Source organism: Pogoniulus pusillus, chromosome 33, assembly GCF_015220805.1.
Source record: "Pogoniulus pusillus isolate bPogPus1 chromosome 33, bPogPus1.pri, whole genome shotgun sequence".
NCBI lineage: Eukaryota > Metazoa > Chordata > Aves > Piciformes > Lybiidae > Pogoniulus > Pogoniulus pusillus.
In genome coordinates, this window is record NC_087296.1 from 12925493 (window position 1) to 12941982 (window position 16490).

General features: G+C 50.9%; 1 protein-coding gene across 11 annotated transcripts in view; it reads right to left on the reverse strand.

Moving 5' to 3' along the window:
* The window catches only part of PTPRK (protein tyrosine phosphatase receptor type K), a 609180-nt gene that overhangs the window by 416265 nt on the left and 176425 nt on the right, over positions 1–16490 (reverse strand). For all 11 annotated transcript variants that reach the window (XM_064170307.1, XM_064170306.1, XM_064170297.1 and 8 more), the window contains exon 3: positions 4549–4820. In XM_064170307.1, the coding sequence (XP_064026377.1) occupies positions 4549–4820 (272 nt within the window). The remainder of the gene's footprint in view (positions 1–4548; positions 4821–16490) is intronic.

A 16490-nucleotide genomic window follows, 5' to 3' on the forward strand; every position in this document is an offset into this window, starting at 1 on the left:
GCAATAAACTGGACTATGTTTGGGTAGAAAATAAATTGCTTCTTTTGAACTGCTCTACAGACTATGGTAAAAAATAGGTAAGTAAATGGATTATTTAGAAGAAATAATAATGAGAGTCTAATAATAATAATATGACCTTGGAGGTCTCTTCCAACCTGGTTGATTCTATGAGTCTATGATTCTATGATCATTGTCATTATCTCACAATTCCCATCCAAAAGGAACTATTATGTCCATCCAAAAATGTCTCTGTCTATAGCATAGAATCAGGGAATCAAAGAATCATTAAGGTTGGAAAAGATCTTTAAGGTCATTAAGTCCAACCACAAGCTAACTACCATGACCACTGAACTACATCCTGAAGCAGCACACAAAGCCACTCTCAGTTTTGACCAGAAGCAATAAAGCTTCAGAGCACAGAAATGCTGGTCAGGAGCTCATCAGCTGAGGTGCAGCACTTCATTAGTGCCACCTCCTGCCCACCTTCAGGTCAACACGGGAGCCTTCCTTGGCACATAACCTGTGCTGCTCGGCCCCTGCTAATCTCTGCTCTCTTCCTTCAGCCACAAGTGAAGGAGCTGGCAGTGACCTGAATAACAAAGGACATGCAAACAGTTGTGCTCCACAACGATCTGCAGCAGTGACCTTGCTAGTCCAGGCAGGGATCCAATTCCCAGTTTAGGAAAGAGCCTCTTCCATCTCATCATAGCAAGCATTGCACATTTCCCTTGGTGCCAGCTAAGCTCACTGACCAACGGGCAGAGCAAAGTGCCTCAATCATCAGCTTGAGCACTGCAGCTAAGAACTCCTAGGAGAAGAATGAAAAAAGCCTTTTGTGCTGAGGAGTAACTCCTCCTAACATGAAAGAGAGAGAAGGAACAATGAAGAGTGATGCTGACTTCCAGACCTCAAAGGACCACTTGAAGCCACAAATATACAGACCCAAGGAGGTGTGCACGGACAGGATGCAGATTTCCCCTCTGCTTTGATGAGTCCTACACAAATCACAGCAGCTTACACCACAGTTAGTTGTTCACAGGACTACTCCTTAATTCAAAGATCAGCTGTGTGACACAAGACTTCAATATTCTGCTGGATGACCAAGCAAGGGAAAGAATGAATTTAAGTGCAGTCTATGGAGAGAGAGAATGTGAAGGCTATAATGTAAGTGAAAAATGGCCATGTTGCTAAGATAAGGCCCCAACCACCAATCTCATTGTCAGGCCTGGCCAGCTGTCAGCAGAAACCTGATTTACTGCATATAATACTGCTAGACTTGATTACTACTCTGCTGCTATAAAAGGCTCCTGGTTCTGAGCACACCAAAAGCTACTTTCTGGCAACATAAAAGGGTTAATAAAACACCTCCTCGGAAGCCAAGCTTCATGAAACCAGGTTTCAGAACTTGAAATCAGATTTCACCCAGTTTCAATGTCACTGACAGATTAAATCCCTCTATAAATAAATATTAAAACCAGGGAACCACAAAAAGGAAGACATAACATTCTAGTAAGTGCTATCAGTTGCATCCTGTAAGTAGTGCTGCTTGCACTGATGCTCCCTGTTTATGCAGATGTTTTGATGGCAGTTGCAGAGAAGTCTAGAAAAGGCACTTTCAGAAGCAGTCCTGCAGTATTCACTTACAAAAATAAAATAAACATAATATAAAATGAAGAGGAGGCAGCAGTGTGCCCAGGGGGGCAGCAGAGCCAATGGCATCCTGGGCTGGCTCAGGAGCAGTGTGGGCAGCAGGACAAGGGAGGTTCTTGTGCCCCTGTGCTCAGCACTGCTCAGGCCACCCCTGGAGTGCTGTGTCCAGTTCTGGGCCCCTCAATTCAAGAGAGATGTTGAGGTGCTGGAAGGTGTTTGGAGAAGGGCAGCAAGGCTGGGGAGGGGCCTGGAGCAGAGCCCTGTGAGGAGAGGCTGAGGGAGCTGGGGGGGTGCAGCCTGCAGCAGAGGAGGCTCAGGGCAGAGCTCATTGCTGTCTACAACTACCTGAAGGGAGGCTGTAACCAGGTGGGGTTGGGCTCTGCTGCCAGAAACCCAGGGACAGAACAAGAGGGCACAGGCTCAAGCTGTGCCAAGGCAGGTTCAGGCTGGATGTTAGGAGCAATTTTTTCACAGCAAGAGAGTGTTGGAATGGGCTGCCCAGGGAGGTGATGGAGTCACTGTCCCTGGAGGTGTCTGGGAGGAGGCTGGATGGGACATTTGGTGCCAGGCTTTAGTTCACTGGAAGGGTTGGGTGATAGGTTGGACTCAGTGATCCCAGAGGTCTTTTCCCACCTGGTTAATTCTGTGACTCTATGATCAAAACAAAATCATGCAAGCACAGAAGGGTAGGGGTTGGAAGGGACTTCCAGAGATGACCCAGTCCAACTCCCACTTCCAAAGCAGGATCACCCAGGGCAAGTGACACAGGAGCACATCCAGATGGCCCCTGAAAGATGACTCCACAAGCTCTCTGGGCAGCCTGCACCAGGGCTCCAGCACCCTCACAGTAAAGGCAACTTCCTCATGGCAAGGTGGAACCTCCCAAGTTCCAGTTTGGATCCAACATGTGAGTCATGCTGAGCCTTGAGGGATGCCTGAACAGTAAAGTGAAAGGCATCAGTTGGTGAGAAGCTGCTTCTTACATCCCTCATACACAACAGTTTGCTGGTCAAAGCAAGAAAAGAAACTTCTATTAGTATCATAGGCCACTTTGCTTCCCTTGCAAACATTTGGACATCCAAACCTCTTGCAAGAGCACTACTGACCTGAAGCATCCTCAGAGGAGGGGCTGCAAGCAAGACACACACCAATGCCACAACACCTCGTGGTGTAACAGCTCAGATGAGTGCATCTAATCCAACTCTTTCCCCCAACCAAGGCAAAAATGTCTGTGCATGAGACTCATCCTTCCTATCAAATACCCACTGAGCACAGCAGCTGCAGGCTCTTTCTCAGGTTAATCAAACAAATCAAATAACAACATCTAGTGACAACAAGATGATTTTTCTCTCTAAACAACAGTCCTGCACTGCAGGTGGTTTTGTCCCACAGTGAGCAAGCAGGAGGGGAAATAAAGCACCTCCTGAGCAGCTGCTCATTAGGTGAGCATCACTCTGCCTGCACAGCAAATGTCATCTGCAAAAAGCCACACTTAACCATCATGTAATTAGATAGTAACACAGGCACAACCAAAAAAGGAGGGAAGACAGCTACAATTTACTCTTGCACAGGCACTTTATTCCTAGGTGTTTATCATTTCAGCTGCTCCTGGACTTTAACCTCACTATTTCTCCTAATAAGGCTTTTTTCCCAGCTTCTTTTTTTCCCTATTAAACACTCACAGATAACTTTGAACCATTACCTCCCACTGAAATGCTCATCTCCAGGTAATTACTTACTCTGAATGGATGCACAGATTCATAAAACAGTTTGGGTTGGAAGGGAGATTAAAGATCATTCAGTTCAAAACCCTCTGCCATGGGCAGGAACACCTCCCACCAGCACAGCTTGCTCAACGACTCATCCAACCTGGCCTTGGAGCACCTGCAGGGAGGGGACATCCACAGCCTCCTTGGGCAACCTGTGCCAGTGTCTCACCACCCTCACTCTAAAGAGTTTCTTCCTCATCTCCACTCTCAATCTCCCCTCTTCCAGCTCAAAGCCATTGCCCCTTGTCCTGTCAATCTTACCAAATATCCCTTCCCAGCTCTCCTGTAGCCCCCTTCAGGTACTGGAATGCTGCTCTAAGCTCTCCCCAGAACCTTCTCTTCTCCAGGCTACACAGCCCCAACATCTCCCAGCCTGTCCCCACAGGGGAGGTGCTGCAGCCTTCTGACCATCTTGCAACCACCTCTAGACACACTCCAGCAATTCAATGGATCACTTTATCCAGGACACTAGGAAAGGTTGGATCTGGATGGTCTTTAAGGTCCCTTCCAACCCAAACTATTTTGTGGTTCTATGATCTGCCCTTACCACTGAGCCAGGTGACTGCTTGGGTTGGAAGGGACCTTCAAGATCACCCAGTGCCAACCCCCCTGCCTTTGGCAGGGACAGCTCCCACCAGCCCAGGTTGCTCAAGGACTCATCCAACCTGGCCTTGGAACACCTGCAGGGAGGGGACATCCACAGTCTCCTTGGGCAACCTGTGCCAGTGTCTCACCACCCTCACTCTAAAGAGTTTCTTCCTCATCTCCACTCTCAATCTCCCCTCTTCCAGCTCAAAGCCATTGTCCCTTGCCTTGTCACAATAAACTCTTGCTAAATATTCCTTCCCAGCCCTCCTGTAGCCCCCTTCAGGTCCTGGAATGCTGCTCTAAGTTCTCCCCAGAACCTTCTCCAGGCCGAACAGCCCAAACAGCCCTGCATGTCCCCACAGGGGAGGTGCTGCAGCCCTCTGACCATCTTGCAACCACCTCTGGAGCCACTCCAGCGATGCAGTGGATCACTTTATCCAGGTCACTGGCAAAGTTCTCTCTCAGAACAAACCAAAACCAACACAAACAGCCCAACTCAGCACAGACCTTCCCAAGCAGTGAGACTTCACTGCAAGCTTACCTGATACTCATTGGGCCAGAAGGTGCTGACAGCCAGCTCGGCTCTCAGCCAGTCTTTGCCGGTGGAGCCGGTGACATTCCAGATGGGATTGGCCAGTGGCCCTTTGTTGACCCTAACCAGGATGTTCAAGGTGCCTGGGTTTGCTCCACTCTTGCTGTACAGCAGGTAGCTGAAGTCAATGCAGTGAGTGTCATTTTCTTTCATGGTGGGAAGCTGCAGCCGAGTCTTTTCTCCGGGGTCGTGGTCGGAGGAAATCACAATCATGTATGAGCCTGAAGGGGGGAGAGTGGGAAAGGGAAAAAGCAAAAACAAAACAGAAGTAAGGCAGAAGATCAGTAAGAAATGGGTCACTCAGTGTGAAACAAAATGGAATTGCATGGGTCTCATACCCCCCACTCTCAAAAGCCAAGGAGCAAGAAATCCAGCAAGCTATTAGACACCTGGTGCCAGGTCCAGCTGGAGAGCTGTGACCAGTGGTGTCCCCCAGGGATACTGCTGGGGCCAGTCCTCTTCAACATCTTCATCAATGCCATTGATGAGGGCACAGACAGACAGAGTCTGCTCAGCAAGTTTGCTGACAACACCAAGCTGGGAGGCTTGGCTGAGACAGCTGCAGGCTGTGCTGCCATCCAGAGAGCCCTGGGCAGACAGAGCTGGGCACAGAGGAACCAGAGGAGGTTCAACAAGGACAAGTGCAGAGTCCTGCATCTGGGGAGGAAGAATAAACTGCAGCAGGACAGGCTGGGAGGTGACTGCTGGAGAGCAGCCCTGTGGAGAGGGACCTGGGGATCCTGGTGGAGAACATCCATGGCACAGCAATGTACCCTTGTGGCCAAGAAGGCCAATGGGATCCTGGGTTGTATTGGGAAGAGTGTGTCCAGCAGACCAAGGGAGGTTCTCCTCCACCTCTACTCTGCCCTGCTGAGACCTCATCTTGAGTACTGCCTTCAGTTTGGGGCTCCCCAGTTGAAGAGGGACAGGGATCTGCTGGGGAGGATCCAGTGGAGGGCAACAAGGGTGATGAGGGGACTGGAGGACATGGCTGATGAGGAGAGGCTGAGGGCCCTGGGGCTGCTTAGTCTGGAGAAGAGAAGACTGAGAGGGGATTTGATAAATGTTTATGAGTATCTGAGGGCTGCCAGGAGCAGGAGGACAGGCTCTGCTCACTGCTCCCTGGGATAGGACAAGGAGCAATGGGTGTAAGCTGCAGCACAGGAGGTTCCACCACAACATGAGAGGGAACTTCTTGACTGGAAGGGTCCCAGAGCACTGGCACAGGCTGCCCAGAGAGGTTGTGGAGTCTCCTTCTGTGGAGCCTTTCCAGCCCTGTCTGGATGTGTTCCTGTGTGACCTGTGTTAGTCAGGATTGTTCTGCTCTGGCAAGGGGGTTGGACTCCATGATCTCCCTGGGTCACTTCCAACCCCTAGCATCCTGTGAGCCTGTGACCTGGAAACATCACTGAAGCAGGATCCACAAAAGCCATCACACAGCTCTGAGGATCCATCTAGGATGCTTCCATCTACAAACTTTTCTCTTTCTCGTTTTAGGATCAGGTAATTGGAAATAGGATCACAGATGGACTGAATAAAAATAATGAGAGGAGCAAAGGAGGGCACCAAGGTCAACATTCTCCCAGCCTGCTCCACGAGCTTCCTGGAAATGAAGAATATGGAACAATAAAGTCCACATTCTTCAATGCAGCTGGAGCTCACTTTTACCAACCCAGAGAAAGAAGTACATTTTAATTTTAGCTACACTAGCAACAGAAACAGCTCACTGAGAACACCCAGCCACATCTGCCCTGAAAACTCAGCTTTGCTGCTCCATTTGCTGATGGATTTCATACAATCAGAGAATCAGGCAGGGTTGGAAGGGACCACAAGGAGCAGCCAGTTCCAGCCTCCCTGCCATGCCCAGGGACACCCTACCCTAGAGCAGGCTGCACACAGCCTCAGCCAGCCTGGCCTCAAACACCTCCAGCCATGGGGCCTCAACCACCTCCCTGGGCAACCCATTCCAGCCTCTCACCACTCTCCTGCTCAACAACTTCCTCCTCACCTCCAGCCTCACTCTCCCCCCCTCCAGCTTTGCTCCATTCCCCCCACTCCTGGCACTCCCTCACAGACTCAAAAGTCCCTCCCCAGCTTTTTTGGAGCCCACTTCAGATCCTGGAAGGCCACAAGAAGGTCTCCTGGAAGCCTCCTCTGCTCCAGCCTGCACAGCCCCAACTCTTTCAGTCTGTGCTCACAGCAGAGCTGCTGCAGCCTCTGAGCATCCTCCTGGCCCTGCTCTGGACACACTCCAGCATCTCCACAGCCCTCTTGTCCCAGGGGCTCCAGAGCTGGTTGCAGTACTCCAGGTGGGGTCTCAGCAGAGCACAGCAGAGGGGGGAGAATCACCTCCCTGGCCCTGCTGGCCACACTGCTCCTGCTGCAGCCCAGGCTCTGGTTGCTCTCTGGGCTGCAAGTGCACACTGCTGGCTCCTGCTGAGCTCGTCCATTTGATTGATTTGAGGGAATAACAGAAGGTTCCATAGCTGGAAGGGAGCCCACCTTGTAAATTCATTTTGTAAGTACACAGAAGGCAGAACAAGCTGAGCTTGTCTGGCTACACAGGCAGAAAGCAGGAATCAGAAGTTCAAACAGGTTACACAGGACATAAAGCTGGGGCAGTGTGTGCTGCTGCTCTGCAGAATGAACAGCAAGGGCAGGGCAAGAGATCAGGTGGGGGCTGGTCTCTTCTCCCCAGGAACAAGTGAGAGGACAAGAAGAAATGTCCTCAAGTTGCACCAGGGGAGGTTTACTTTGGATGTGAAAAGAAACTTTGTCCCTGAAAGGGCTCTCAAAGACTGGCACAGGCTGCCCAGGGAGAAGGTTGAATCCCCATCCCTGGTGGCAGTGATGTGCTGAGGGACATGACTGAGCATCAGCTTTGGCAGAGCCAGAGAATGGTGCTCTTGTTTTGACACATCTGAGCCAGTCTCTGAGTGAAGCAGACACCAGCACTGTCTTCTTCCCACAGCCTATCATCTCATTTTTCTCACTAAAATACTCCAGTTAGCCTCAAACTTAGCACAGCCTCTGGGCAACTTCCATTCCTCAAGAGTGACACTTCCATACCAGGTACCACCTAGAGACTGAAGCTCCACAAACAAACCTCTGAGACACAACTTGCCAGGCAACACTTTACAACCAAGAGAGTAAACCCAACTCAGTATGCAACCTAAAAGCCTTCTACAGGACACTTCTCTAATCTGAACTCAACTACCCTCCCTGCTCCACAAGTCTACAAACCTCATGTTCACCGATTTTCTTTCTACTCTCCATTCTGAAGAGTATCACAGTAAAGAGCCTGAAGAAGGCTGAGGTGAAACTCACCAAAAGATACAGCTCAAAAATTAAACTACACTTGAAGAAAAAAGATCTGTTGGAGGGTAGGAGAGCCCTGCAGAGGGACCTGGCCAGGCTGGATGAGCAGGCAGAGGCCAAAGGGATGAGAGTGAACAAGGCCAAGGGCAGGGTTCTACACTTTGACCACAACAACCCCAAGCAGCACTACAGGCTGGGGCCAGAGTGGCTGAGAGCAGCCAGGCAGAGAGGGAGCTGGGGGTGCTGGGAGACAGGAGCTGAAGATGAGGCAGCAGTGCCCAGGTGGGCAGCAGAGCCAATGGCATCCTGGGCTGGCTCAGGAGCAGTGTGGGCAGCAGGACAAGAGAGGTTCTTGTGCCCCTGTGCTCAGCACTGCTCAGGCCACCCCTGGAGTGCTGTGTCCAGTTCTGGGCTCCTCAGTTCAAGACAGATGTTGAAGTGCTGGAAGGTGTTTGGAGAAGGGCAGCAAGGCTGGGGAGGGGCCTGGAGCACAGCCCTGTGAGGAGAGGCTGAGGGAGCTGGGGGGGTGCAGCCTGCAGCAGAGCAGGCTCAGAGCAGAGCTCATTGCTGTCTACAACTACCTGAAGGGAGGCTGTAGCCAGGTGGGGTTGGGCTCTGCTGCCAGGCAAGCAGTGACAGAACAAGGGGACACAGCCTCAAGCTGTGCCAGGGCAGGTCTACGCTGGATGTCAGGATTAAGTTGTTGTCAGAGAGAGTGATTGGCACTGGAATGGGCTGCCCAGGGAGGTGGTGCAGCTGCTGTCCCTGGAGGCGTTGAAGCCTGGTGGATTCTATGAACCTATGACAGGCTGAGAGCCCAGGGGCTGGTTACCCTGAAGAAGAGAAGGCTGAGGGGGGATCTGATCAATGGTTATAGATATCTGTAGGGTGGATGCCAAGATCATAGAATCATAGAATTAACCAGGTTGGAAGAGAGCTCCAAGCTCAGCCAGCCCAACCTAGCACCCAGCCCTGGCCAAGCAACCAGACCATGGCACTAAGTGCCCCAGCCAGGCTTGGCTGCAACACCTCCAGCCACAGCCACTCCACCACCTCCCTGGGCAGCCCATTCCAATGCCAATCACTCTCTCTGCCAACAACTTCCTCCTAACATCCAGCCTGAACTTCCCTTGGCACAGCTTGAGACTGTGTCCCCTTGCTCTGTTGCTGGTTGCCTGGGAGAAGAGCCCAACCCCACCTGGCTACAACCTCCCTTCAGGTAGTTGTAGACAGAAATGAGGTCCCCCCAGGCTCTTTGCAGGAGTAACCTAGGATAGCACAAAGAACAACAAACTGGAGCACAGGAGTCTCCACCTCAACATGAGGAAAACCTTCTCTGCTGTCAGGGCACTGGAGGCCTGGAGCAGGCTGCCCAGAGAGGCTGTGAAGTATCCTCTGGAGACTTTCAAGCCTCACCTGGATGTGCTCCTGTGTGACCTGCTCTGGGTGACACCGCTCTGGCAGCAGGGTTGGACTGGATGATTTCCAGAGGTCCCTTCCTATCCTCAGCATCCTCTGCTTCTACAATGATTATCCTGTGTATCACTTTGTCCTTTGATTTTCAGGCAACAAGGAGCCATTGTGGCCTAATAAATCCTCAACAGTTGTATGAACCACTTAGAAAACTGTTGCCAAGCTGCTGCTGAGGAAAAACTGAACATTTATGGGTATGGATTAAGTCATCTGTGTGAGGTGCTAATTTATCAGCCTGTAAAACACTTCTGTGCTCCAATAAAAGATCATGAGAGAGAATCAAGGCCATCCAAGGCAGGCAGGGTGGACTCCAGTGAAGCCCTGAGATCTGTGGCTTTAATACTTATCATAGAATCATAGAACCAAGCAGGTTGGAAGAGAGTTCCAAGCTCATCCAGCCCAACCTAGCACCCAGCCCTATCCAATCAACCAGACCATGGCACTAAGTGCCTCATCCAGGCTTTTCTTGAAGATCTCCAGGGACAGTGACTCCACCACCTCCCTGGGCAGTCCATTCCAATGCCAATCACTCTCTCTGCCAACAATTTCCACCTCACATCCAGCCTAGACCTGCCCTGGCACAGCTTGAGACTGTGTCCCCTTCTTCTGTTGCTGGTTGCCTGGCAGAAGAGCCCAACCCTACCTGGCTACAGCCTCCCTGCAGGTAGTTGCAGACAGCAATGAGCTCTGCCCTGAGCCTGCTCTGCTGCAGCCTGCACACCCCCAGCTCCCTCAGCCTCTCCTCATAGGGTTTATGTTCCAGGCCTTTCTCCTGCTTTGTTGCCCTTCTCTGGACACCTTCCAGCACCTCAACATCTCTCTTGAATTGAGGGGCCCAGAACTGGACACAGCACTCAAGGGGTGGCCTGAGCAGTGCTGAGCACAGGGGCACAAGAACCTCCCTTGTCCTGCTGCCCACACTGCTCCTGAGCCAGCCCAGGATGCCATTGGCTCTGCTGCCCACCTGGGCACTGCTGCCTCATCTTCAGCCTACTATTCACAAGTACCCCCAGGTCCCTTTCCTCTTGGCTGCTTTCCAGCCACTCAGTCCCCATCCTGTAGCACTGCTTGGGGTTGTTGTGGCCAAAGAGCAGAACCCTGCACTTGGCCTTGTTCAATCTCATCCCCTTGGCCTCTGCCCACCCATTCAGGCTCGCCAGGTCCCTCTGCAGGGCTCTGCTACCTCCCAACAGATCAACACCTGCTCCTAGCTTTGAAGGAAATTCAAATCATGGAACACAAGCAACTAATTCCTGTTTACAGTTGTCTGCAGCATCTGTCCTTGGCTTAATTTTTATTAGAGGTTTTGGCAACATATCAGCTTTGGATGATTTCTTCATCATTAATAGCTCTTCACAAAGACACAAAGCAAGCATTTGATACTCTTTTCATTTGCTGTTATTAGGAGGCTTTAATGATTATGGGCTAGAATCAATTGACAATTGCATAAGAGGCAATTATTCCTGGCAGCCCTGGCAAGGTAGGCAAATCAAGAGGTGGCATGCAAAGCTCAGCAAACCTTTACAAGCAACAGGGAACAGTGACCCAGGTATGGATGTGCTGGAAGGTGTCCAGAGACAGGCCACGAGGATCATCACAGAATGAGAGAATCAGGCAGGGTTGGAAGGGACCACAAGGAGCAGCCACTTCCAACCCCCCTGCCATGCCCAGGGACACCCTACCCTAGAGCAGGCTGCACACAGCCTCACACAGCCTGGCCTCAAACACCTCCAGCCATAGGGCCTCAACCACCTCCCTGGGCAACCCATTCCAGCCTCTCACCACTCTCCTGCTCAACAACTTCCTCCTCACCTCCAGCCTCACTCTCCCCACCTCCAGCTTTGCTCCATTCCCCCCACTCCTGCCACTCCCTCACAGCCTCAAAAGTCCCTCCCCAGCTTTTTTGGAGCCCCCTTCAGATCCTGGAAGGCCACAAGAAGGTCACCTGGGACCCTCCTCTGCTCCAGACCAAACAGCCCCAACTCTTTCAGTCTGTGCTCACAGCAGAGCTGCTGCAGCCTCTCAGCATCCTCCTGGCCCTGCTCTGGACATTCTCCAGCATCTCCACATCTCTTGTCCCAGGGACTCCAGAATTGGATGCAGTACTCCAGGTGGGGTCTCAGCAGAGCAGAGGAGGAGAATCCCCTCCCTGGCCCTGCTGGCCACACTTCTGCTGCTGCAGCCCAGGATGAGCAGATGGCTGGAGCTGCTCTCCTGTGAGGAGAGACTGAGGGAGTTGGGGCTGTGCAGTCTGGAGAGAAGAAGGCTCTGAGGTGACCTTATTGTCACCTTTCAGTATCTGAAGAGGGCTACAAGAAAGCTGGGGAGGGATTTTTTAGGCTGTCAGGTAGTGATAGGACTGAGGGGAACGGAACAAAGCTGGAAATGGGGAGATACAGACTGGATGTTAGGAAGAAGTTGTTCAGCATGACAGTGGTGAGAGCCTGGAATAGGTTGTCCAGGGAGGTAGTGGAATCCTCATCCCTGGAGGTGTTTAAGGCCAGGCTGGATGAGGCTGTGCACAGCCTGGTCTAGTGTGAGGTGTCCCTGCCCATGCAGGGGGGGTTGGAACTGGCTGATCCTTGTGGTCCCTTCCAACCCTGACTAATTCTGTGATTCAGTGCTAAACCAGAGAGAACTAATGAGAGAAGCCTGTAGCAAGCCAGGCTGTAAGGTACTATTTGGCTTGGCAGAAATATGAAGTATAAAATAGGGCAATGCTCACAACCTCATTAATCCTCAGGACTGAGATTTTGCAGTCTCCTTCCCTGGAGACTTTCCAAACCCACCTGGATGCATTCCTCTGTGAACTACCCTGGGTGATCCCACCTGGAAGGGGGGTTGGACTTGATCACCTCTGGAGGTCCTTTCCAACCTCTAAGGTTTTGTGATGTTCCCAAAGTTGGAGCTCACAACTTCGAGCAGCACCAGGCTGGAGCAGGGGAACAGGTCAAGGAGGAAGCAGCAGTGGAGACCCAACACAATGGGCTGACTGCAGCAAGCAGTCCCATTTCCCTGTGCTCTGGGTGGCAGGGTGGAAATGAAGTTATTTTTTTCCCCAAATGGAGTGACACTGAAGTTCACTCATGACAGTAACTGGTGATTTATAAGAGAAGTGATTCCCCTTCTCTTTGTCTCAACCCAAGAGCTCTTCCACCTTATTTCCTCCCATTGTGCTACTGAGGAAGGAGAAATGAGTGGCAAGGTGGAGGTCTGGCCAAGGTCAACCCACCACAGATGCCATGAAGTTGGAGTAACACTTCAGAGAGTGCTAGCTAAGAGCAGGTAGATACTGCACAGGCTCCCTGCTTTGTTAAATCCCAGGAGAGAGAGGCTCTGTGATGCTTTCCATCACCACTGGCCCACCAGAGCAAGCACAAGCTCACATAAAACACTCCTGACACATCACTCCCTAGCAGGCAAGGAAACAAAACCTGCCTGTGCTCTGTTTCCACCAGGACTTTACACAATACAAGTGAGCTGCCTCATTAAATCCCAAAATCACCTCAGAAAATAGCCACATTTGGGGCAACTGAGGAAGAGAAACTTCACATCAAAGAGCAAAACTTCATTTTTTTCCCCTCTTCTTTCAAGACAGAAAGGATGAACTTCATCTTGGGGTGACACTAAGAAATTAAGAGGTGAAAAGTATCCTGAATCCATCACTTAGAGCTGTACAAAGAGCCATTGCTCTTAACTCTTCCTTTCACTGCCTATTTTTCACCAAGCAAGAAGCCTTTGGTTGCTCTGGCAGCAGCAGAGCACTTGAAAAATGCCTCACAACTCAGGAGCAACATCTTTCTTGAAAGATGCAGTGTGGCACTGATACTTCTTCATCCACCTTCCAGCAACACCCCCCCAAAAAGCTCTGTGATTCACAGCACCTTCCTTTTCCCCCAACACACTCCACTGTGACTTCTGCTTCTGTTTCTCCAAATCAAACTCCACTCTCTCACTTTGGCTTTTCTTCTCTGAAGGATCTTCTATTTAGTTATCAGTTAATAGCTCCTGATAACATTCCTGATGGAAAAGGTCAATCCAATTCTCTCCTGCAGCGAATAGAAACATCAGCCTGAGAAACACCTAAATGCCTTCTAAGCTCATGCCAAGAATTCAGCTTTAACTTTAGGATCTGACTTTCAGGAGGCTTTTGATGCCTGTTCAGCACTTAATTCATGAACTCTGTCAAAGACAGAATCAGGACCTGCAAACACAGACATCACTCAGCCTTACTGGCTGCTCCTCATAGCTTTCCCTGTGTATTGCTTCAATAAGCACCGAACTGGACACCCTGGCTCAGTGGTTAGGGCAGATGATAGAACCACAGAACAGTCTGGGTTGGAAGGGACCTCAAAGACCATCCAGTTCCAACCTCCTGATATGGGCAGGGACACTTCTCACTAGCCCAGGTTGCTCAAGACTTCATCCAACCTGGCCTTGAACACCTCCAGGGAGGTTGTGGAAAACAGAAGCACAGAATGTGATCAAAGATCAGGACTCTTGTCAGTCAGAATCACTGAATGGTTTAGGTTAGAAGGGACCTCAAAGCTCATCCACATCCAACCTCCTGCCATAGGCAGGGACACCTCCCACTAGAACAGGGCACTCAAAGCCTCATCTAAGCTGGTCCTCAACATCTCCAGGAAGGTTGTGGAGCACAGAAGCACCCAATGTGATCTTTGATCACATTGGGTGCTTCTGTGCTCCACAACCTCCCTGGGCAACCTGTGCCAGTGTCTCACCACCCTCAACCTGTGCCAGTGTCTCACCAACCCTCAACCTGTGCCAGTCTCTCACCACCCTCAATCTGTGCCAGTCTCTCACCACCCTCACTGCAAACAACTTCTCCCTAACATCCAGTTTCAATCTCCCCTCTTGCATCTCACAGCCATTGCCCTCATCCTGTCACTTCAAGCCTGTGTAAAAAGCTCCTCCCCAGCTCTCCTGTGCCTCCAGCCTGTACCTGCTGCTGCCAAAAGCACTGCTCTACAGCAAGGTCACCTATCTGACATCCTCCCACGTTCCACACTCAGGGAAGTTAATCAACAGACAATGCAGCACAAAATAAGGCTGCTAAGGTAATCAATCTGCCAGGGAAGGTTAATCCAAGGAGCACCAGGTCAGTCACAGCATTAGCATCACAGGTCCTAGTATTCACACCTATGCTCCTAACTATCTATCACAAGGGGAAATGGATACAACTGGAACATAACAGACTTCACTGTCTTTATTTTTACCTATTTTCATTGAAAAGAGTCTACAATCCCTTTTCTTGACCTATCTGTTGTGGATTTCCATTCTGGCTAAGGAAGATTCTGCTTAGCCCTTGTTTGGGCTCAGGAGGATCGATAAGTGAAGCGTGAAGTAAATGGGTTTTGTCTTCCTGTAATTCTTCCTTTGAAAGCCACTTTGTCATGGTTCCATCAACACTGCAACTCCACTTCTACATCAGGGAACCATGCAGAGATACAGGCTGGGGTCAGAGTGGCTGGAGAGCAGCCAAACAGAGAGGGATCTGGGGGTGCTGATTGATACCCACCTGAACATGAGCCAGCAGTGTGCCCAGGTGGCCAAGAGAGCCAGTGGCATCCTGGCCTGCATCAGGAATGGTGTGGCCAGCAGGAGCAGGGAGGTCATTCTGCCCCTGGACTCTGCACTGCTTAGACCACACCTTGAGTGCTGTGTTCAGCTCTGGGCCCCCCAGTTTAGGAGGGACATTGAGATGCTTGAGTGTGTCCAGAGAAGGGCAACGAGGCTGGGGAGAGGCCTTGAGCACAGCCCTACGAGGAGAGGCTGAGGGAGCTGGGATTGGTTAGCCTGGAGAAGAGAAGGCTCAGGGGAGACCTTATTGCTGTCTGCAACTACCTGAGGGGAGGTTGTGGCCAGGAGGAGGTTGCTCTCTTCTCTCAGGTGGCCAGCACCAGAACAAGAGGACACAGCCTCAGGCTGTGCCAGGGGAGATTTAGGCTGGAGGTGAGGAGAAAGTTCTTCCCTGAGAGAGTCACTGGACACTGGAATGGGCTGCCCGGGGAGGTGGTGGAGTCGCCGTCCCTGGAGCTGTTCAAGGCAGGACTGGACGTGGCACTTGGTGCCATGGTCTGGCCTTGAGCTTTGTGCTAAAGGGTTGGACTTGATGATCTGTGAGGTCTCTTCCAACCCTGATGATGATACTGTGAAAACCTCTGGTGTGAGGGTGCAGGAGCCCTGGAGCAGGCTGCCCAGAGAGGTTGTGAAGTCTCCTTCTCTGAAGACTTTCAAGACTCATCTGGAGTTGTCCCTGTGTGACCTGCCCTGGGTGCTCCTGCTTTGGTGGGGGGGAGGGGTTGCACTCAATGATCTCCAGAGGTTCCTTCCAACCCCTATAATTCTGTGATGACTTCATTCTCCCACAAGAAGAAAATATTTGCCAAGCAGCAGGGAGAAAGAGAAGACAGAAATACACCACCTCCACGCTTCAAAGGTACGCCAGCACTTGGAGTAAAGGTTACCATCAAGCTTGGACTGAAAACCATTCCCCAAGCTATAAAAGCAGCCTGGAAAAGTTCTGTTTTCCCTTATCAACATTTTACATATGAATAAACATGAACAACAGACACTTCTGAAGTGTCTGGGCTCCTGGTTTGCTCATACATAACACCAGCTTCCCCTGGATTTGTTTGTCCTGATGCAGAGAAAGAAAACAGGAGGAGATAGCAGTTTCTGAGGTAGGGTAATTTATGTCTTCTCACCCTGCATTTTGCTTGTGATGGATCTTTAGCAAATACACAGGCTTTAAGCTCTCCAAAACCTGAGACAGAAAAATGTCAGCCACTGAAATCTGTAAGGCAAGCTTGCAGAGGCTGTGCAAAAGAGCATTTATCTCCCCACGTGCTCCTCTGAGCAGCCTCTTCCAAAGAAGCACTCAGAAAATGACATTTGGTAGGGGGCTGCACCAGGCAAGCTTCCGAGGGGACAGTGTCACTGCATGGTGAGCTGGAGGCATGTGGAGAGGCCTCACAGTTCTGAGAACTCAGCCAAGCATTTGGTTGTGGATTTGTAACATCAGCAGCCACGAATGGGCAGCTGAGATGCAAGGAACAGCTCAGAGTTGTCAGAAATTC